Source organism: Lottia gigantea (genome assembly GCF_000327385.1).
Source record: "Lottia gigantea unplaced genomic scaffold LOTGIsca_53, whole genome shotgun sequence".
Classification (NCBI taxonomy): Eukaryota; Metazoa; Mollusca; class Gastropoda; family Lottiidae; genus Lottia; species Lottia gigantea.
In genome coordinates, this window is record NW_008709815.1 from 695,871 (window position 1) to 720,005 (window position 24,135).

General features: G+C 34.8%; 2 protein-coding genes across 2 annotated transcripts; one reads left to right on the plus strand and one right to left on the minus strand.

Annotated features, from left to right (window-relative positions):
* Positions 1 to 10,836: 10,836 nt before the first annotated feature.
* On the plus strand, positions 10,837 to 14,062 carry LOTGIDRAFT_234626 (hypothetical protein). The gene is made up of 4 exons (XM_009062767.1): positions 10,837 to 10,956; positions 11,861 to 11,965; positions 12,194 to 12,410; positions 12,613 to 14,062. Exons 1-4 carry the CDS (start codon positions 10,907 to 10,909, stop codon positions 12,718 to 12,720), a joined length of 480 nt encoding a protein of 159 aa, XP_009061015.1. The 5' UTR covers positions 10,837 to 10,906; the 3' UTR covers positions 12,721 to 14,062.
* Positions 14,063 to 16,755: 2,693 nt separating this feature from the next.
* On the minus strand, positions 16,756 to 20,942 carry LOTGIDRAFT_165742 (hypothetical protein; the record flags this gene model as incomplete). The annotated part of the gene is made up of 5 exons (XM_009062768.1): positions 16,756 to 16,863; positions 18,164 to 18,271; positions 18,775 to 18,895; positions 19,454 to 19,561; positions 20,893 to 20,942. The coding sequence occupies 5 exons, from the start codon at positions 20,940 to 20,942 to the stop codon at positions 16,756 to 16,758; spliced, it is 495 nt and encodes a 164-aa protein (XP_009061016.1).
* Positions 20,943 to 24,135: the final 3,193 nt, after the last annotated feature.

The following is a 24,135-nucleotide window of genomic DNA, read 5'->3' on the forward strand; positions in this document are numbered from 1 at the left end:
AATTGTGTAATCGACCAGATCTGAGTCAGATTGTCCCTGATGAAACTTTTCTTTGATCGGTCCGATTCTTGAATCGCCTCCAATCTTCCTCTTTTTTGACACAATTGAGTCTCGGCTTCCCAATTTGCTTGTAGGACCGTATCTCCAAGAACTGCATTAATCCCGATCATTATATTCGGTCGATTGGTAAGATTTTTGCGAAAAATGCAGCCGATTGACCAAAACATTATCGGGTACTATCGGAACCAAAAAAGTCTTGGTGAAATAGGGGTATAAATCAAAAGGGTCTGAACTCATAACCGTATCCAACTACCAACTACGAAGACTACCAACAACAACTACCTAGTTTGCGATATCTGCATCGTCTGGAATGGATGAGAAAGATACAAAATGTCTGGAAGATTATGGAAAGTGATTATGCAAATCAATTGTATTCTGTTGTGTGGCGAGTATAATTAGTATAATTCGTAGTTTGACTTTTCAGGGAGCAAAAGTTGGCAGTTTTTAATCATATTTAATCATACGTTTAAGCTTATGGAAATCAAACGTGTTCTGGTTTGTGACAAGAATAATCAGTTATTTCCCCTTGACCTCAAGGGGGCAACTGTTTACAAATTTACCCGTAATCAGGTTAGGTTAAAAATCAAATATGTTCTGGTTTGTAACAAGTAAAATTAGTAGTTATTTCCCTTTGACCTTTAGCAATCATTTGTATTAGGTTTGTGGAATATTTCGCAATGACTATTGTTGAACGGAATGGAAATGCTCAAAAAGAATGAATGAATGAAAAGGTATAAAAAAGGGAATATGCTCGTTTCTGTCATAACTCGTAATAAATACTGGGTTGAGGTTAGGCACTCATTCAAAGCAGTTCATTTATGCTTAATTGTGAAGAATAATCCGACTAAATTCGTGTCATCATGACCTCAGGTTTCATTTCATCTCCACAACTTTTCTTGCCGCCAAGTGAAACTGAGGCTTTTCTATTAGAAGTGTAAAAATATAAGGCCAATAAATGAGAATGCCAAATATCTGTATTGAATACACTCCTACTGTCTGTATGACCTTGACACCAGGAGGCGACGCTTTTACTCCCACACAATATTATGCCGACCGATTTCTTTGCACTGTAAGAACTGTTATGTCATTGCGGTGGAATCAGAGATAACATTAATCTGGGACGAATTGATTCGCCGTAGCGCCATACTTAAAAGAAGCGTGGGGTGACTGGAGAGGTTTTGGCAAAATTATTTCTGAACTTATACTTTCGGCTATTATTTGGAACCCATTATCTATTCTCTTAAAGTACGGGCGAAGAGTCTGATTGTTCAGTCGATTTAGAATGATACATGGTGTACGGTGCACGGTTCAGTGTTCGGTCGGCAATATTGATACCGTAGAAAAATTAGCGAGATACGGTGACTTCCTTTTTTCTTTTAACATGTATGTCAATCTAACCATCGTTCAACGCAACAAACACCTTCCCCTGTGTATTCGAACTATAATGAGTTCCCATAATGTACGGAAATCTGGCACATCAAATGATTATACTGATAAAGGTAACACTCCTAGTTCCCGCCATGTATACCAAGTCTGTTTTTCTTCGACCGAATTCTTGTGAATAGTTATATCATTGGCAATATTATACATATTACTCAATAGGCATCTGCTAAGCACTGTGATAAACCTAAAAAAAACACAATTTTAGCTTTCTATTTCATAGTAGGATGGTGCAAACTTAGGTCGGATTTCTTTAGCCTTTCTTCCATTAAGATGGGTTGTTCTCATAGTACAACAAATCTTGACATTGAATAGGAAGATGAATTGATCAGAAAATTAAGTAGTTTTCAATGCATAATATAACACATGATTCTCTACATAGCTTTGACCATACATTTCACAATCTTTACGGCAAGTCTGGGACGTACCATGTGCATAGCAATTCAAACGGCTATATTCTATATCACTTAGATAAGACTGAAAACATCATCTTGCTAGTGATCTGAAACAGCAGATATCGACCATCTTGCCAGTGATCTGAAACAGCAGATATTGACCATCTTGACAGTGATCTGAAACAGCAGATATTGACCATCTTGGCAGTGATCTGAAACAGCTGATATTGACCATCTTGACAGTGATATGAAACAGCTGATATTGACCATCTTGACAGTGATCTGAAACAGCAGATATTGACCATCTTGGCAGTGATCTGAAACAGCAGATATTGACCATCTTTGCAGTGATCTGAAACAGCAGATATTGATCATCTTTGCAGTGATCTGAAACAGCAGATATCGACCATTTTGGCAGTGATCTAAAACAGCAGATATCGACCATCTGGGCAATGATGTCATTTTGACATCGATCTGAAGCAGTAGAATCACGTCATCTGACAGTTGTCTGAAGCAAACATCGGCCATCTTGGTAGTCATCTACATCGTTCATTGGAAGCCGGTTTACAACATATCATTTCAAAGTATTTAGGGTCATCTAAAAGGGATTGGAGTGATGATTACAAATAAAAGTTGCCGTTATCAGAGACCTTGGCTTTTGACACCAAGTACATTGTACCTTTGTATCTTCAAATACCTATCATATACAACCTGAAATATGATGGCTAGATTGTGCAATGTAAATCAAATATTGCTGAATATATCAGCAGTAATCGTCTATGATAGCCTCCCTCATATAGATATCCGATAGTAAATGATAACAAAGTTTTCAAATTCATTTTTAGTTATCAAATATGTTACGCCTCTTTACAAATATACAAATGAAAGGAGTCATATGTTCTACTTTTCTGCACTTTATGGACGCCCTTACACAAGACTCCCTACATTATGCAATATGAATATATGTGACAAGATTGCCTTATTTCCATAACGTTTCGATAAATTCCTTATGTCAGAAAAAGGGGATAAATTGTGTCGGAAGAGTCATGACACACAAGTTAAAAATAGCGATATCTTGGTTTGACACTGTAATATCCTGTTGAAAAGACGAAAGTCAAAATAGGAAACGCCTTGCTTATAAAAGACAATATTCGGGTGCTAAACGCGCTGGAGCCTAAACAATGCATCAATATGTAGCTTATTTCTTTGGATATCTTTACGACTGAAAGACAAATTTCTGGGTTGCACGTCATTTTCTTGACACGATTTTCTGTGGTCTTTTGGCCTGTTCATCATATTCTAAAATAGAGAAACCTGCTGGGTGTGAACCGGTTAAACTTTGGACGAGATTAACTGTACTTTGGAACAAACTGTTGGACATGTAACACTGTAAAGTAAAGAACATCTTTCATTAAGTAATATATTAGTCATAATAAACCAGATAAAACACTAGAGTTCACTATTACACCGTGGCATCATTAAATCATCATGTAACCTTGAGGTAAATGTCTAACAAAGCTAGTTCCGTATGTACCTATTACCACAGCTTTACTCTATGCTCGAGGTGTAACATGGAAAATTCTGCCAAATATACATCATGCAGAAACGGTTTTTGTATGACTTTATCTCACATTTGGCGGAAATGGTTTAGTCGTCTGCTACTGCTAGAACAGTGAAGGGCACGCCGACTTGACCGAGATAAAGGAAAACAGTCACGAACACAAAGTTAACAAATCTGATTGGTTGATCATGAGTGTGAGTCATATGACCAAGGGAATCCCTGTGCGTGAGTCAGCAATTTTTATCACTGTGGTATAAATGCTTCACTATAAAATAGATCAGTCATACAATTTTACCAGTTTATGTTCTGATTTTGAGGTTTGAACGTCTGGATATAAAAGAAAGGGCGTTACCTGTAGCACAATGATGCTGGCCTTCTGGTAGATCTTGAATATAGCCTTCATTATCCATGACACTCTGGCTATTGATGTATCTGTGGATCTAAAATCCACATTCCTGCATATGAATTTTACAATTTGAATTTTGTACCTCTGACAACACAAGTCAAATCAATGTCGATGTGTTGCCTGTGTTTAAGTTAAATACGGGAAAGCGAAGGCAATTGCGACAAATTGTGGTTTCCCTGAAATTTCTAAGATCTTCGTGTATAAGTTTTGATACAAACCACAATCTAGATCATTAAAGCAGTTCTCTGTTATACTTATAAGACTGTGTCCATACTTTGAATTCCTCACTGACAAAGTTGCATGAGCAATGTTCTAATAATACTTATGACCCAGTCGATGTATATTAGGTAATATAATTTAAAGTAATTTCTGGAACCTTCGGCTCAAATATTTTGATGTCGTCATTTCATACATTTAAAATTATGCAGTTTTTTGGTATGAAGGTCGGAGTAGACTTGCATATCCGTTTACCCATTCAATTTTCTTTGAAAGCAAAGACAATCCCGTTAGATAAGGATCAGTCGGAAGTAGACATATCCTTTATACCTGGACACACCTTAATATCGTACCAAAAAACCTGGACGACTTTTCCTAGAAATTGACCTAAATCTATCAAAAGATATACTTTATGGGAGCAGGAAATCGAGATTTTAAAAAGTCGTAACGACCGTAACGTACACATTTGACAATGAAATTATCACGCAATCACCAGAACAAAATACTTCAATAAGCGCAAATCTGCTTAGTCTATCATCAATTGTATTTTCTACGTTCGATGCTATGTACCAGACCTGCACTTCTAAAATCTGACTTTGAAGTAGTTTTCCTCATTACTCGTTCGTATTTACAAGCATAGATTCGTTCAATGTGCAGTATTTAAAAGGTCGTCTGCAGCAATATATGCTATATTTAGAGCTTATACTATCATGAAGTAGAGGTCTCCTGACAGCCCAAGACAGTGTTTATATTTAACAAGCAAGCTTCGGGATACCCCCAATTATCACGTGACCTCAAAAGGTTAAAATATAAGACTGTATAAAAAGTAGAACAGGAACGTGATGTAACAAAATTACGTATTACATTATTTAAGAGTGCAGTACCTCTTGAGAAAAACAAAATTTTGGGTCATTCATTTCTGGACAGGACCTAAGGTTCGTGTAATTGATATTTTTGTTTGAATTATTTTGTGCACATGTCGATGAATATTTATAAGTAAAGCAATTGATATTGTGTTTTACTACACAAGAAAACAAGCGACATAGCAGCATAAATTCCTATACTTAAATTTAGTGAGGCAGTTAGGTTTGCAAAGGATAAACAAAACCTAAAGGGACTTTGCAGTTTCCTAGAGAAAAGATGTGATTTTAAAAAAACTAGTTCCATGTGATGGTTACATATAATACTTCTAACATTATATTATAATATCAGTCAGAGAAGTATACTTCTATCTAAAACAATATGATAGAATGGTTATAATGGAATGGAAAGTAATCCCTACTGCTCTGACCTTGATATAATAGAATGGAAAGTAATGCCCTAGTGCTCTGAACCATAATATAATAGAATGTTTATTATGGAATTGAAAGTAATGCCCCACTGCTCTGAACTTTAATATAATAGAATACTTATAATGGAATGGAAAGTAATGCCCTACTGCTCTGAACTTTAATATAATAGATTGTTTATTATGGAATGGAAAGTAATCCCTACTGCTCTGAACTTTAAAATAATAGAATGGTTATAATGGAATGGAAAGTAATCTCTACTGCTCTAAACCTTAAAGGCTAGGTCACACGTGAGCTCCCAGCTGAGCAAAATTTCATTCGTGTCTCCCAGCTCAGCTCGTAGCTTTCGTCGATTTTCCCCGCACACGCTAAGCTTAGAGCTTTCGTAAACAGGGTGTCGAATCATAGACGTCTAAAATTAACTAGATCACGTGACATTCTCACGTGACTTAACAAAATGTCGGACTTCGACAACCCATCGAATGATTCAGAATATGAAGTAATTTTTGTTGTTGCGTCGTCGCCGACGAAGAATACTTGCAAGCTCTCGTAAGCTATAGATACGCCGATGGATTCAAATACCATACGTTTACCAACTTGTCTTCAATAATTGCTTCAGATACAAACTCGCATTCACCGATGGGCGCAGCCAATTTTGTTTGATCACGTGCTAGCGCATGCGCCCCAGTCCAAAGTTGAAAGCTAAGAGTTTTCGAGTGCGTACACGGTAAGGTGTTTTTCATTCGAGGAAAAAATTATCAAACACCACAGATAATTTCCTTAACGCCTCGAATGAAAAAAAAACCTTACGTAAACTCTGCGCACACGAGAGCTACGAGCTGAGCTTAGCTGGTAGCTCTCGTGTGCGCTAACCTTTATAAAATAGAATGGTTAAAATGGAATGGAAAATAATGCCCTACTGTTCTGAACCTTAATATAATAGAATGGTTATTATGGAATGGAAAGCAATGCCCTACTGTTCTGAACCTTAATATAATAGAATAGTTATAATGGAATGGAAAGTAATGCCCTACTGTTCTGAACCTTAATATAATAGAATAGTTATAATGGAATGGAAAGTAATGCCCTACTGTTCTGAACCTTAATATAATAGAATAGTTATAATGGAATGGAAAGTAATGCCCTACTGTTCTGAACCTTAATATAATAGAATAGTTATAATCGAATGGAAAGTAATGCGCTACTGTTCTGAACCTCAATATAACAGATTAGTTATGATGGAATGGAGAATGCTATGGACAAGTAAATTTCCATTGTCAATTATAACCGATATACGATTCTAGATCGTTCTATATCAAAAACGTAAAAATTCAGTAGATTTCGGACATCCGGGTGTTTCCGAAACAAGAATCCAGGTCTTTGATAAGTTGTTATTTATGTTTTCTCGACCCAATTGTTGTGAGCTAATTTTTTTTTATAATGAAATAGCTTTAAGTGCATTTAGTTCAGCAAATAATTTTATGTTTCGAGAACTGCTACCCGACCATAATCATGTTTACAGTAACACATTTTGCCAATAATGTGTGTTAAGATTACAATGTAAACTTTTACTAAACTTTTTGCACTTAAGTTAATTACTACAATGCATAAAAGTTCTTTTGCAAAACTTGTTTTCACTAAAAATTACTTCATGTTTTTGCCGAATTTCTAATTTAAATGTATTGTTAAAAAGTGAAAGCCTTCTGTCCTCAACTTTCTGCACTTAAGGCTTTATCGATGTTTGTGTAATGTTTTGGGTCAAAAATATTCTCAATGTAAATAAGATATCTATTTAAACCAAATTATATTTATTCATATAACATGAATTAGCTTGCCGAAAAATATTTAAATATTCATTTAACTGAATAATCATTGAAAAACGCTTAAAAATAGTAAGCACGGTTAGATAAGTACTTTTAATTTTACGATAGTTTTACGTAATTACTTGTTTTAGAATATGTTGTAAAGTTATGACTCTTTAAGTCCAACAATCAATAAGTACTGATTTTTGCCAAAGTTTGAACAATTCAGTTTTTTGTCATCCGAAGAGGAATTTCTTTTTGCCCTTTATCAGGGTAATTTTAAGCGGTTATAATAAAATTAATGATAACACATGAAAGAGCTGAGGCAGGTCTTCTAATCCCATGTATCTGTATAAGCTTAAGTCACGAAGCTATAATCACGACCGCGAGGTATCAAACGTGAAAAAAAAGGTTTATCATTTTTATGCCATCAGGATATGATAACATAAGGAGTATAATATCATGATTTCCAGTAGATTTCCGCTTGACTTCCGTGTCATTCTTTAAAGGTATAACTTTCATTCTTAAAAGTTACACAGGCGAAAAACGTTTATAGTCATACAGTACATCAAAGCTTGATTTTGGACGTCATATACCTTTAACATTGATAAATTATTCATCTGAAGGAAGTCTGCATCTAAATGGAATGAATTTTTAATGTTGGATCATTTGTTTAAATACTTTTGCGGTAAGCACTATGCTATCACGCATAAGGCTTTTAATTAGATATACAAACTCGTATGTATGCGACATAGTAAAGCAATCCTTATATGAATAAAATATAATAGTATTGTAAATAAATAAATATTGCTACATAAAGGCAGTCACAGCGCTTGCACTAGTCGTATCACACCGTTCTCTTACATTCACGAATATCTAAATGAAAAACTGAATAAATAATTATCGCTCTATAAGGCTTGGACAAGGCTTTCGCATAGCCATCTTATTCATTCATACCATATATGTTAAATATATATAGTCTAATCTTTAAATGGTATAAACCCTTCTAATCAATAGCTCGTATCATAACATATTCGGGTATAGCCATGTTGGGTCATTGATAAAACACTTACTAATATACTATAATTATAATATTACAAACTTTACTACAGGATACCTCTATCCCACCCTGGGGCAGTTACAATATAAGGTGATAGATGGTGTTTATTAGTCGTGAAGTTATTTATAACCCACAAATCTGGTGTCCTTAATCCGATATCAAATAAATAACCTCATAGTTTTATATACTGATGTTTATATTAGTAACCACTGTCCTGCAGAGAATGATGACGTCAGAAACTGGACAAGTGCCCGGTACACTTTACAATAATTTATTTGTTGTCAAAATTTGATGCTCGGTTTATGCAATCCAGCCCTTAATTGTCGTTTGGTTATATTCTAGAAAAGGGATAAGGATATTAAAATTGGACGCACTTGACGTCAATAGCTTTGCAGTTCGCACATTTGGTGACAAAACCGATTATCGCTTTCCCTCAAATTCCCATACTAGTTTCCACCTACGACGTCATGATATGAGCTCTTTGATTATTTACCATTGTTTACCGGTTGTCATTAGGGAATTATACCACCTTTACAAAACACAGAATAAATTGTTATCATATTATATCAATTTCCACAATGAAATAGTCAACTGTATTAGTCACTAATAGTAACAATCATAATACTATTAGCAAAGAAATTCCTTTAAACATTAAATAACTCTGTGGTTTCGTGTTGGGCGAGGTGGTCACCACACATACTTAAAATGCCAAAGAAATTTTTTAAAGATGATCCAATGAATGAGTTCCATTTCTATGAATTTGGCAAGTTTAGGTTTCATGTGCTACATATGCTTCTATGTCGGTTTTTGTTTATAAGGTCTCAAGAACTGGCCACGATTTTTTTGGATATGAGAGAGGGGGGGGGGGGGGGAGGTCAGCACCAGGCATTTGAGGGCCTAATAATAAAAAATGTTAAAATGGCGGAGGGGAGATGTCGTACCAATCAATTTTTTGGAGGATGGAGGAGCCATGCGCGGCTGGTTGTTACTTTTGCCAATCCTGCAGCCTATACACTAGGTAGCCAATATTTCAATATATTTTCATTCATAATATATGTTGAATGCTGAACGTTGGTGGTATCGACCTTGAGCTTTATTACTCAGAGCCAAGTGATTCACACAGACGTCGTTTGTTTTGATGTATATCGATTATTATATACCATGTTTATCACTAACTTGGGTGGTGCTATACTAGACTTTCCTGTAAATCAGGCGATCTATAGCTAATAGATGACTAAATTCCATGCTCTATTTTATCCTGAATCCCGTGCTCTAATTAGTGTCACCACCTTATTACTCATTTACCATGTATGAAAGATGATATGTTTAGATATTACATTATCTTGCTTATCTACAAAGCAAAATGTTTTTTCACTTACGTTTCCGTCTAGTGCATCTTTATGCAATGAACTTTCGGATGCTCAATAGCCAAGGTTAACCAAAATAATATTGGAATAATTTACATTGTGCTTGTTATACATCTATCCGCGAATTTGCCTGTAGGCCATATACAGGTAACCGCATGATTTGCCATAAAAATCAGCAATCCATTTACAGCCAAACATGGATCGTGGTATAGATTTCTCTCGGACGACGAGGACATACAATCAGCAATTCATGACTTATATGACATGATATTCATTAGAACTATTCTTGAAAAAAAAGACTGCGTCAAGCTAGAAACGCCTATTATCAGGAACCACGTAGTCTTCAACTCAATGTCCTGTCAAATTATTCATGTTTGTTCTCTACAGTATAAAGCATATCCTGTCACACTTCTATGTTAAATAAACTTAAGACGTCATCCACCAAAAAACGTGTTTCATCAGAATTTAACTGCTTTCCTGTTGACAAATTGTGCCTACATCTAAGAGGTCTATGATGACACGGGTTGATTCAAATACTTAATATCAAAAGTTGTGCTCAGCCAAACGCAATAGTACTTTGTGCACCTATCGACGCCATACGGGTGCTTTCTGATTTGTTCAAATGTACCTGTTGAACCAGATAAACTGGCGCCAAATTGTAATAAAAAATGGACACATTTGTAAACAATTATAAAAGTTGCAATATTTATTCTGACATATAAAGGCCGAAATATAGGCCTATAAGCAAATTACATCAGTAAAAGGTAAAAGCTAGAAAAATTTCGTCAGGTAAAATCTATAATGTTTTTTCCGCCATATTCAAGTACACGTGGAGTTAAACAGCTGTATTCGTAGACCAAACGACAAGGGGATTTCCCGAACCTCGACTTCAACTTGCTCGACGGGTTTCAACATGTGTAAAGCTTGGGAGAATTTGATTTGAAGCCAAATTGAGCAAAAATTACTGAATTAAGCTGTCATAAACCTTTGCTATTGCAATTAAAGATTGTAGCATAGTAAAATACATTATTTGCACTGTAGTTTTAAAGCTTATTTTCACAGAAATCGTGTAATTGTGGCTAAATTGAAGGAATTCCCTACTCTAAGCGAGGGTATCCCCGGGCCTTTGACCTTGAATACATTAAGAAAGTAACCAATAGGATATCAAGAAGTATATCTAGCGCTTTAACTACGATGACTCGTGAATGTGTCAGCAGAAATTCCTAAACCGCTGGAGAGTAAAGAAGTCATAATACACTCTACAGGATTTTATTGTGATTCAATCACGGAATATTATATTCTTATCAAAAATGACATTGGAAGAAGTTTGTGAATGTAACGCAATGGATGCTAACGAAAAGTAAGTGTTATATTTGCTCTTTGCTATTGTCGGACTTTTAATTGCCGAAATTTGACAGTCCATAACATAGCATACCATACCATACGTACATAATAAAACTGATGCAACAATTCTTTGGAATTTTAGAACTCTTGCGAAAAAGGAACCAGTTCAAGGAGTATTCGAGAGTACTTTATAGCATGATATTAATGAAGCCATAAAAAACATTTCTATAGCAACAAGTATTTGTCCATATGATGTATTGTGCAATATATATTATATTGCAAGAAATCGGTATTAATTTTGATAGCATAGTTACATTTTCAGAATGATATAAATATAATATAGTTATAAATTTGTTATCGGATATATTTCTCTATTATGAACACTGTCCTTTAATTTGCATAATTTCAAATTACTGGAACTCTCTCTTAACGCCAGTATTTTCAAAATTGGAAACATTCCAAGAAATTGCTGCAATTTCAGACAAGTATATGTTTCATGAGAATTCTTTCTGGAAAAGACAATTAATCCATTATCTGGTTTTAGCCAGTTGATGGACAATGCGTGGCCTTTTAACACATTGACCTGATCGAGTTTATTTGAACTTCAATTAATTTCAATTATCTTTTATGATAATCATATTGTAGGGAATTTGCCGGATCAGTCACAAGATATTAAAGATTAAAACTGCCCTATTGTGGTATTGTCACACGTTGTGCAATACCATTACACCAGTGGGGAATACCATTTAGTCACGTGATCTAGTGACGACAAAGTAGGTCACATGGAGGTCCGGTGATTCCCTGAAAATTAAATATTTACTGAGAAACCGGTAAATAAACAAATTTCTCGTTCCTGTTTTTGTTTTCGTTTTCGGAAATATTTATGCATTTGTGGTAATTACCTAATTTTGTTTTTTCAGAAAATTTGTCAATATCGGGAGAGTAACAGCGGAAATTGTCTGGCAGAGTTTAGAAAAGGGCAGACTTTGGTGTGGTGGATATGAACTAGCAAATCTAATTAAAAGGTAATTACCGGGTACTATATTTTAAGATGAATTTTAAATACCTTTTAAAATAACTGGAAAAACATTGCCTCTTTTGGCATCAATGGATGCATAAGGTAATTCTTAATTCTAAATAGATATTTTTGATGGAACCTTTCTCCTTTTGGAGTGGCTTAGACATGACCGTACAAAATGTTATTCATTTTGAAAAGCAGGATGTCATAATGTTTTTTTTTTATAATTTTTCAGCACAGACAATCTGATGTTTTGTCTTCTACCAGAAGTTCCTGATTCCAATGTGACAGCCAGTATTGAACACACCCTGATTCAGGCTATATGCTGGGAAAATAACATCAGAATTCTGAGAGTGAACAACAGAGAATCACTGTCCAAATTATTATGTGGCAGACACAGAAAGAAAAATAAAAATGAAAATTCACAGAAAGTCAGCTGTGTTCTTTTGGAGGTGAGTCTTGAATGATTTTCCTTTTTGAATTTTCTGATCACTGTTCACTACTGGTTTTGATATATGCTTAATGATAGCAGAAAGCATCTGACACGCTTGCTTCAGTTTTGCTGTATCCTTGAAGGCCTAAATAAAAGATAAGTTTAATTCATTTCCCAATTTTCTCTCATTTACTTATATTGTTAATCCTTTATCTTTTCAGTATCCCCACGGCAAACTAAGCACCGAGGAAAGTGAGGTTTATGACTTTTACAAATGGATAAAAGTCACTGGCCAATCATCAAGCAGGATAATTCAACTTCCTGTTTGAACTAGCCTTACAATGAAAATGGAGAAAAATCCCAAAAAATCTACAAAAGATAACAAGAAAGGTGTCAGTTGGGGAAAAAAATAACTAAAAATATACGGAAGGAGACAAATACATAAAAGTATTCCCTGACATTCATTTCTTCATTGAGTGGACGTCAGAAACTTTGTGAAGTAGTGAGGTGGGACGTTCAGGCAGTTGCCATGGCGACCCGTCAATAACGACGTGGTTGCTATGGCTACCCAGTAACAATATCATTATCATCACTGTTGTCATGGTGATCAAATAGAATTTTGTCATCACTATGGCAACCTCATTTCATTTGAGGGATAGACAGTGTGTAATATATTTTAACCATTCATAGTGAACACTGGGAAAATCTCGGTTGATAGGCAACCAAAATATAAAGTGTTGCGATTAAAGGGGAGGTTACTCCCAAGATTTTTGAAAATACCAATATACTGGAAGTGTAACATTGTGTTATTGTGTTCAGAAAGACCTTTAAGACTAGATGGTGATAATAGCGAGAGCCAGAAGGAAAAGAAAATTAAATTTACAAATTGTTCATAATTGCTCTTAATGTAATAAATGCTAAACTGTTCACTTACAGTAACTCAAGGTTTCATAATTTGATTGATGGAATTGATTTGAAAAATTCAGGAAAACTGAGTATTAAAGAGCATATGATGCAATTATGCTTAAGAAAATCATTTTTGCTCCATAATGTAAATGGGGAAGATCCTAAGATGTCAAGTGATGATCCACTTTTTTGTTCTGCTCATATACAAATAACTTGGAAAATCAGTTTATTTTTGAAGATAAAGAAACAAATTGTTCATTTTGTTACACCAATCATGTTGGTACTTAAATTTATTAAAGAAATTGATTATTTTGATGTTCATTTTTTCCATTTCTGTTGTTCATTTCACACATATTTATTTTGATTATGTATTGTATTATATGAACATGCAAGTATGGTTCGAATTGGTCATTTTAATGTTCTTCATGAATTCATCGGTTTCATTTTATTCTTATCATAAGAGCATGCTTTTGTTCATATTAATTTGATTTACGTACTATATAATTTGTTCAAATGATGATCGTAGATATTTGTTAGGGATATGGGTCATGTAAATAAAAGCCTGTTCCCTAAGTTTTCTATTATTAATGAAATATATTTTTCTAAAATGGTTGACTTCAGTTGTTGTTTATGATAATTTCAGTGATTTCTCGATTTCTTTTGTGTCTTGATTATACTGCTGCTCATATTTTGTAAATATGGCCTACTGTCCTGAAAATATATTTTGTTACATTTTAAAAAATAAAATAAAAAATGTAAATAGCACCATGTCTCATTTTTATTTCCCCAAAATCCATGACATATGATGCTGCAACGTTTATTAGTAACCTTAAATGCATTTGGCAACTTTTTTCCCGTAATGAATTACAGATAAAAGCTAAATCGGGTAGATGATGGCTCTTCAACATTGTTGCCGCATTTTGAAGTCAGTATGTATACCGCTATTTGAATAAGAAATCTAAAATACTTATCAATGAAAATATCATATAAAGAATTTTTGAAAAGAAAACACCTGATGGCGAAGAAAGTGTAAAATTTGTCTTTTTTGTCAAATGTTTTTTAATGTGATTTATGCATTTAAATGTTCCGTGAATAGAACAGGTGAAAATAACTGACAACAGTAAAATTATAACTATGCCCCAATTAGTATACTTCTAGTTACCTATTCGATAGTCGAATTTGGTCATATTTATGGTTACTTGTTTAAGGTGTTTATTTTCTGGGACCACCAGTAAAAGGTTGATCGAATCACTTCACGCAAAGGTTTTTATGTCCCCTTTTCAGGTTCCCGATAACTCAATGCTAATATGTAGGATTAAACATATCCAAGACAGCTCCTTTCATTTAGAATTAAAAAACCCCAGAGACAATTTAAACTGAACTAGCGTCAGAAGTGTATATACTTTATGCAATTCTGCTTCACCTCATATCAAGCAATGTTGTACAACATTGACCATATAAGCAGTGGCAGCGGGGGGCACCCCCCCCCCCCTTCCAGCCCCGAAAGCAAGTTTTTCGGACTAAAATCTCCCCCCGGACATAAACCTCGCTCCGCCATTGCATATAATTTCTTATATGTATAGGCGTCTTATACGACCTTATTTAGGAAAAGAAGCACTTAACTGAAGCATCAGTGCCCCAGTTTACAGCCTATAAAACGCCTTATATGTGTTTGTAACCTTTTGTCAAACCGACATTGAAACTATAGATACGAAAACGACAGCATTCATTTTCATTCATGCATATTTCAGTCTATTGTAATCGTATACTTCCATTTATGGTATAAGCTATCTCATATCGGCCTGTTAGATATTTTGATCCTGTTACTTACTAAAATAATCGATTGCAGAAAATATATAGTATTACCTTATAAGGACATTGGTTAGAAAGCGACCAACAAGCCAAAACGAATTGTCCCCCTTTTGTTTTGTATACGTTCATAAATACATAAATCAAAAAAGGGTATAATGAAAAAACCTTATGTTATCATATATGGGGGAAATAACACAGCATTTAATACGATTATTTATAAAAAGAATTTCGTACAATATTGGCCCTATGTGTTTTTTTCCTCCATGGGTTTCCGTCTAATAGAATGTAGGCCTTTTCATTTTTAAGCATAATTGAAATTGTAAATCTTAATTCCCTATAATTCCCTTTTATGTCCTCTTTCTTTCCCCTTTGGGAGCGAATATTTTCTTTATAGAGAAACAATGACGTAAGGAAATCAAGAATATTGTTATCAATGTAGCAAAACCCAGAGAAAGTGCACATTGGCGTAATTGTCGTCATCCTTTTCTTATTTTTAAGGAAATAATACTTAACACCTACAAGATAATAATATAATATATGTATTTCCCACAGCTGTATGTTAAACGTCTTGTCATTTATATTTAAAAAATCGTGGAATTCGTGAAATTTCTAACGGCATGAGAAATCAAAACGTCCAAAGTACGCTTTTGAGAGCCGGATATTGAAGTACGCCTAATACAGAAAGCTTAGGATCATTTTGTTTAACTCAACATGACAAATAAGGAGAAATAGATTTATATACATGTACAATTGATATATATTTCAAATGTGGATAATATTTTGATAAGCTGGGTGGGCGGTAACATGGTTATCATTCTGCGTCAGGCAAAGATCAGCTTTGATCAGCCACACTTTCAATTTTCCTTCAAACAGGTGGTGCTTTGCCATCTTCCGTTCTAAATCATACCACGCAGATGTGGTTTCAGTTTCCTTGAACAAGGAATGAAAGGCCTCTGACAATAATCTTGACCTTGGTATCTGAAAGAATAGTATAGGCTTATATAATTATTTACGCAACGGAGTGTGTTCATGTAAACAGCAGCTGATAAAACTAAATATTGGTCATCTTGCCATCTATCAAGCAAGCAACCAAATCAGGTAGTAAATCAGGTGGTGAAACAGCAGCCACTTAGCCTGAAGCTCAGAATTACATGGTGCAAAACCTTCATGTTGACAATTAATCTAATTATGTGTTTTGTGTTTTGATTAGTTTCCAACTACGTTTTTCATGGTCTGATCTTGCTCACAGCCTTACTCATACTTTGTAGCTATTTGTGCGGTATCATGAATGAGTGGAGTTTTACGTCCTACTTTTCTGCACCATGTGGGCTAATGAAGACGGGTAACGCAACGCCAGAACAGTGGCATTAGCCTGCTCTTTTTTTTTAATTCAACTCCCGAGGGACCTTTAACGAGCACAGCCTGTAGCACACGGGGCCTCGGTCCCATCCAAACGACAAGACGCTTTTTCCATTTCAGGTATCATGAAAACTATCAGAGGCAACTTAGATATGAAACCAGTTTCGGACTACCTTTTTAACCGCGAATGCGTTATAACAGCTTGATATATAGTGTTAAAAAATAATAACTACTAAGTATTATTCAATTTACATACCATATGAATGTTCAATATTCCACAGCTGTTATCAATCAGGGAGGTGTATCACTGGTTTCGGAAAGTCTGTGTTCATTATAATCGATTCATGATACCAAATGACTCCTTGGTCCTCGCTACTCATTTTAGCACCAGAATACTACAAAACAAAAAATATTTCTTATGGCGAAGGCACTTTATTTACATTATCTGGAGTGGTAAAATATAAATATTGTCTTCTTCATGCCTAGGAATCGGCATGTTATTACCATAACTTAGATCTATCGCAGATATGCTACTCTCTGACTAAAAGTTGTCCTTGTTCTTCAACTAATTTACATAGTAATTAATAATGTACTATTCGCGAGAAAATAACATATCATCTATATATCCAAACCGCAATCAATATGGAAAATTCAAAAAAACCACAAAATCCATGAAATGAAAGTTTTACACCCTACTTTTCTGCTGTTAAATGGGCTTATGAAGACAGGCAACGTCAAGCAAAGGGCAATGGGGGGAATTTTGCCAGGGCAGCCACATAACCTGCTTTTCTCGATTTCCAACATCGAGGGTCGAGGGATCAATAACGTGCACAGCCTGTGATCTCGGTTTATTGCTCAATTCGAACGACTAGACGCTTTTCCATGTCAACCCCTCCGATCTGCATTACTAACAGGGGGGAACCTGGCATCATATCTATGAAAATGGTATAAGTGTATTGAATGAAAAAACATCCTTATTAATAAAAGAAATTTAAGAAAATAGAAAAGCCAGGTGTCCAAAAAAATAATTAAAAGTGTTAAACTACGCTAATGAATGGTTTATTTTCATATCTAATACAGAATATCATTTAAACCAACTGTTTAAAGATGTTTTTAAAGTGTCCAATTAAGCAAACTATTTGATTACTTGATGTTTCTAATGGATTATCATGTATAATCATATACGTATTAGCATTTTCCTTAAATGAAAATAAGGAAAGCCATCTTTAATTGGAATAATTGTAACCACACGTTGTTAAACAGGCTGGATTCTGTTGCAATTGTCGGTGGTTCGAGATATCCATCCGGTCATTTTCTCATTATAAACCTACTTGGTTCTGCAGTTTGCAAAATTTAAAAAAACGTAATTGCACTTAGAGAAAATTTCTATTATATTCTATTTGGCTTCTATGTATCTCTTTGATAAACCGCAATACGTTTTGAAAAAAGGGTGGTAATAATTGTATGTACATATCTTAAACTAACATTGGAGATATATTTCTCAGCAACGTTGACGTTTATTTTGCTTAAATTCATACAGCAGTTTTCCAACTCCAACCAAAAACACCTTGAAAGACTTTGAAACCCGAATATAAGGGAGATAATTATAAAAGTAATTATTTATACAGCAGAAAGAGCAAAATTTTAACTATCCAAAACACATCTCTTTTAAGTTGAACTAGTTGAACTACATACCTCTATCATCAGACAGCTAATGTCTGGTTTCATGGCAGAATTTTCATCAGTAACATTTTTCTCTTTTTCACCACAGAGAATGTTTCCAACAGACTGTTGATTCTTGACCTAAATTAAATAGTGAAATACCAATAGTCTCATTCATCTGATAGGAACGATCATCGAAACACACGTTTCCTGGGCAAAAATGCTTCTTATGAGAAATATTCTTGATGGCCGTCAGTATGGTGGCTTATTCCGTCAGTATGGTGGCTTATTGAGGCGAAGATGCAAAGTCGCTTCCTCAGAACATCGCATTTTCATATCTTTGCTTAATAAAATTATCCATTTCATGAGGCAAAAAATACACAGATGTGAAATGGCCACGATGAGCCACCGGACAACTCATTTTAACAAATATTAATGGAAAGTTACCCATTATGTTGGGAATATGCCAATGATTGATGGCGAAGATGCAAATACTGACCTTGGGCCCTGTGATTTCTAAGAACGTTTTCGTTTTCGCATCTTTGCTTTGTCAAATTATTCCTTTCACAAGGCAAATTACTGTTAGGATTATAGTGTTTTCTCTTGATTGCATACCTGTAGTATACCAATGGTTTGAAACTTACCTTCAAGATTCGAATGTCATTTTCCCAACAGAAAGCCTCAATTAAAGTATGTTGAATATGAATTGAAATATTTTCACTTTCAGCCTCTGGTAAAACACAAATCATCACATTTTCTGGATTGCTGAAATAAACTATGGTCGGTCAGAATCCGAATACAGTAGAAAGCCAACGTGATCCATGGCAGTCTGTGTCCGTGGCAAGAGTAAGGCATCTCAGAGACAAGGCCCTATAGATGCCAGCATAAAGTCTTGATTCAACAAGTTTCTATATGAACATTTATTTACATGGACAGGATGCTTAAAAAGATATGTCAAAGAAAATTAACTTCCCAGCGAAAATAAAAATAAAGGAACCAAGCACGCATTTCAGAAAGCTTTCATAAGAAATTTGGTCCTAGTCAAAACCAGAATGGTGCTGAAGTTTCTGAATTTTCAAGGGAGGTAATATTACAGAAGAATTTTTGAAATTTTCAGATCATCTTGAAGAAAACATAAACTCAATGTTGATCGAGTTTATCGGGTATGCTTACTACATGTCTGTATCCACCTTTTCTGATCCATATATCAACAACCTTTAATCTAAGTTACTATGATGGAAATCCCGCATTGTGAGGTTGATAAGCGCGGAGAATTAAGCGATTTAGGCGCTCGCTCGATAATGAATATGTAAAACTGCGAACCTTTTGAGAAGTTTGGCACAATCAAAAACCCCGCAAGTAATTCTCTTCTCTTCTACACTCTGATAAATACATTCTTTTAATAGTTCACCAATATCATTCTCCCATTTCCTGAAATCACAAAATTAGAGAAGGCATTGGAAACACGATTTCTGCCTATATATGTTCATCGGGGAGATCAACAGCTCCATTTTGGCATTATTTTGCAGTGCCAACCTTCTGGAATTCGGGGTACAAAAGGGGGAAATACTAACTTAATGATGGGGCAACTGTTAGGACGCAGAAGCGCAAAGGTATGAAGAGTTTCCCCAATAATGAATTTTAAAAAAAATTAAATTGATTTGAATATTAAGAATGAAAATCTGGTTTTGACATTTCTCTTGAATAAAAAAAGGCATAAAAAGGCGATTTGCATATGTTATATATTGAGTTAACCAATACAGGAAATCTGTAGCAATTGGAATCTTTTAATTCCGTCATGTAACGTGTAGGCATGAGGGGTTGAAACAGGCAGCGAACTGTTTTCCAATTTGGAAGTCTGTCATTCTTACTTCCTATGTGACATTTTTCACATCAACGCCTCTATTATAGATTACTTCATGTAGTGGGTTGTGACGTAATAATGACGTCTGCTATAATAAGATTTTTAATGCATTACATGTGTTAAGAGCTTAAACCATTGAATATCGCCAACGACAATCGTTTGTTGTTATTCACAAATTTTGAAATTCCGTGATAGCCTTTTTAGTATTAAACAAAGTCTTTTTTGGCTCAAAATGTATCGTCTGCTAGTGGACTACATGGTGGTTATCGACATCGAGCACAAAAAGTAGGTCAACCACGTTTCGCAGGTTCATATAAAATTATTTGTATGAAAATCACTGAAAAAGGGAACATTCTACTCACGAAAGCTACTATCCTATGTCGAAGTATTCAGAAAACTGAAGAAGTTACCTTTTGCAACCCTAGAATTTTGTAAACGCGAGACTTAAGCAACCTGAACAAGGGGTCAAAAGTAGGTCAGTCTCGTCTGTAAGCTCTCAGCTCATTATTGTCTATGAAAATACACGAATATTTCAAAAGTTTTTACATGATATTGCGTTTTGAAACCAGGGCCTTGCAAATACACAATTCTTCAAAGAAAAACCATTCACAATCCAGAGGTAAATTTGCTTGAAATCTCGCTGTGCACAACATATGCCAACGATAGGTTTCATAATAAAAGTGATTCACAAATGCACTTTTTAAAGCGATCATTTTATAATTACCTGCATTCAAGGGATAACATACATACTTAAATGCACTTAGGTTAGTTAAAAGTGCTGCTAGACGTTCCTGGTACGATTTTCTTTGTTGTGTCCTATACTCACTTACACTGTACAAATGAAGTTTACGTGGCTAACATTTTTTTTCAACAAAGGTACATTTAATGTTCTACTTACGATTTTGAATTGAAGATCTGCATTGATTCCTTCATTTCAGGTAGAGTCATTTTCAATTGATGAAATTGTCCAATTCCGAACAGATATGCCACACTATTTGTTCTTTAATTTCCAGTCAACAACTGTTTAGATGGTTTCAATACTGTATGGCGACATCATTGAGTGGGCGGGGTTTATTAAATACTGGCGTTTGATTGGTTGATATTCATGAGCTAGTGCCCGGGCAGACCCCCCTCATCACTTTGTTCTTTTTATACGTTGTTTAAACACGACAGATGGTGGGAGAAACTTGTATCAAAACTTTAAACATTTCAATCAACAAGTTCAAACAAGTTTTAAATTTTATTCCAATTATTCAAAAATAAACGTTCAGGTATTTGTAAATTCTGTATCGCCTTCAAAAAATTAAATGTATGCATTTTGATCATATTCGCCCTTATACTTGTGTCAAAATATTTTATGCGTAGTCTATGCGTATATGTAAATTTGTACATGATACAGGTATTTCAACTATCTTATATTCTTGATCTTTTGTTGCTGATTTTGAATTTGTTTTGTTTGCGCCTGTTAAATAAGCATAATGATCACACCTATCAAATCTGATAGTGTCGGACAGGCAATATCAGTTCCAAGTGGGTAGGGGAGGGGAGCATGACAATTTTTTCCGAAATGAGCAATATTTCATTGTTAAAATTAAAAATGCAATAATATTGGAATAATACTCAATATGCAAGCTTGAAGCCCTGTTTTTCACCCCAGACTGTGACTTGCAATTCATAGTAAGATTATTTAAGCCCTTGATGCCACTCTGCAACAGGGTCCACACATCAGTAGTGTCGTTTAGGTTTGCTGACGAAGAGAAGGTATTGACGTTCGGTCCTCGACGTAGTTTCTTATAGAGTTATTTCCCTTTAACAATATGGCTGATAATGTTTAAGTCCTTGCACTAATTTACATCATGCGACGAAGTCACGTAGATTCCACTAACCTTTCATCATGTCAATAGGATTATGTGAATCATGGTTTGTTATATAAGATCCCGTATTGAAACTAATATACCACAAAAGACATAGTTTGAATGTAAGTTATGTCCGGAACAAAACTATGCTCTCTTATCACCAAAGGCCAGTGGGTGAATCAACTTCCACAAAGATGGTTTATGGTTAACTATTAATCTTTAGAAATTTTTGCCCGTAACATTTATAAATATTGGAAACATTAATCGATAATCATGTCATTTTTTAGAATATGGTGTCGATGGAAGTATGGCAGTGCTACATAATCTGGCAACGTATTCTCGAAACGATCTTAGCTCTAGGATGTCCTAGGTTCATATCTTCTAACATTGATTCTAGGACATCCTAGATCGTTTTGAGAATACGTGGCCTGATATGAAACTCCTATGGCACGTTTACAAAATTGGCCTACTATGGCAATGAAATACACTGATCCTCAAAATAACGACAAAAAGTGGTAGTTCGTTGCCTGATCTAAACAACGCATTTATGATATATCTGTTCACTTTTCGCAGATGTTGAATGACAAAATAGTATTGATAAGTGGAAATAGAATAAATGAAATGAGAGCCCTGCCTGTTTGCATCATTTTATACCAATGGAAATAGCTCTGTTTAGCCGCTTGGTCTTTATTGTTTCCAAGCCATGAAAGAATTGTGGAAAATCTGCATATGATATTAAAAGTTTTAGGGATATAAAACAGTAGGTCGGATAACTTAATTTCATTTGAAAATTAGAGAAAAACGTATGTATTCATGTATAGTTTAAGATTTAGATTCATTAAGATAACCTAATTAAACATTACCATATATAAACATAATATTACTTTTCTTAAGTGTAATTATTGTCATTTACCTGTAATTAGGTCAGGGCATATAGGTCATTCATATTGATTAGGTCATTAAGGGCAGACAATATTTATTTTGTTTTTAATTGATAAATTGAATTGGATTAAGTAGACATTATTTTAAGTTATTTGGATGAATAGGCAGAAGAAATCCTAAATCATGGAACCAGGAATAAAGCAGTTCATGGCATCAATGTATTATACAGTATGATATCCTGTTAGAAGTGCTGACGTATGTCAGTCGAAAAGTGGATAAAAAGAATCAAGAAGACGAACTAATATTGGTTTTAATGAAATGGAGTTTTACGTCCTACTTATTGGCCTTAATAATAGTTCAGTAACTCAAAGGTAATCTGGATAACACAGTCCGCTCATTATAGTTCTGTACAGAGTTCATTGAAATTAATAGCTTCATTAAGCCATTGTTATTGTTTTAATATATCAAAATCTGTCATTAACTATATCATTATTGGTTCAAGGGTCATTATGAGACTTGGCTTTTTGGCACGTTAACCATCAACCCCTCTAAAGCTATATTTAGCCAATATGTGGTAGGATCAGATATGTCTGCACATTGGCAAATTGCAACTACATTTCTAATAGTCTTCCGGGGCACTGTAAGCTTATCTGTGTGATTAGGCTTACAATCTCGCATGGCCATAACTTTTGGTCTATGTAATTGTCGTGACCACAGACACAACCATAGTCCCAAATAGATGGTTACTAGTACGTGATTAATGTATAAATGCGTCACAAAATTTGCAACAATGACAAGCAACATTCACGAACCTATTTTACTGTTAAAGTTATTATGTTTTCCATCATTGTTTGCATCAGACAGAATTTTGATACATTTTTCACATAGTCTTTTGTAAACAGACAAAGCAAAAGTACCAGAAACAAGCAAAGCAAAAGTACCAATAACAGGTAAAGGAAAATACCAAAAACAAGCAGAGCAAAAGTACCAATAACAGGCAAAGCAAAGTACCAAAAACAGGCATAGAAAGGGTACTCAAAACATGCAGAGCAAAAGTTCCAAAAATAGATAGTAAAAGTACCAAAAGAATTACGGCCAAGCATAGCGATAACCAATTGATAGAGATTGCGAATATTAAAAGTAGGCACTTGTGCGAAGGCACCTTTAGTCCTGACACACACTCCTCCTTTTGGCGCACTCCGCTTCTTTCTGTTCATCCGATTGGCCCTTGGTCAGTGTCCTTGACCATATTATTGTGAGGTGCCTAGATATTTTCAGCTCCAATATTGACCTGTATATATATATATATGTATGGTGATTGAGTAGCCAGGTTATAAAGGTTGCTTAAAGGCTATTACCCTAATTACATACAGGTTCTCTAGCGGTGAAAGTCAATTAAGAAC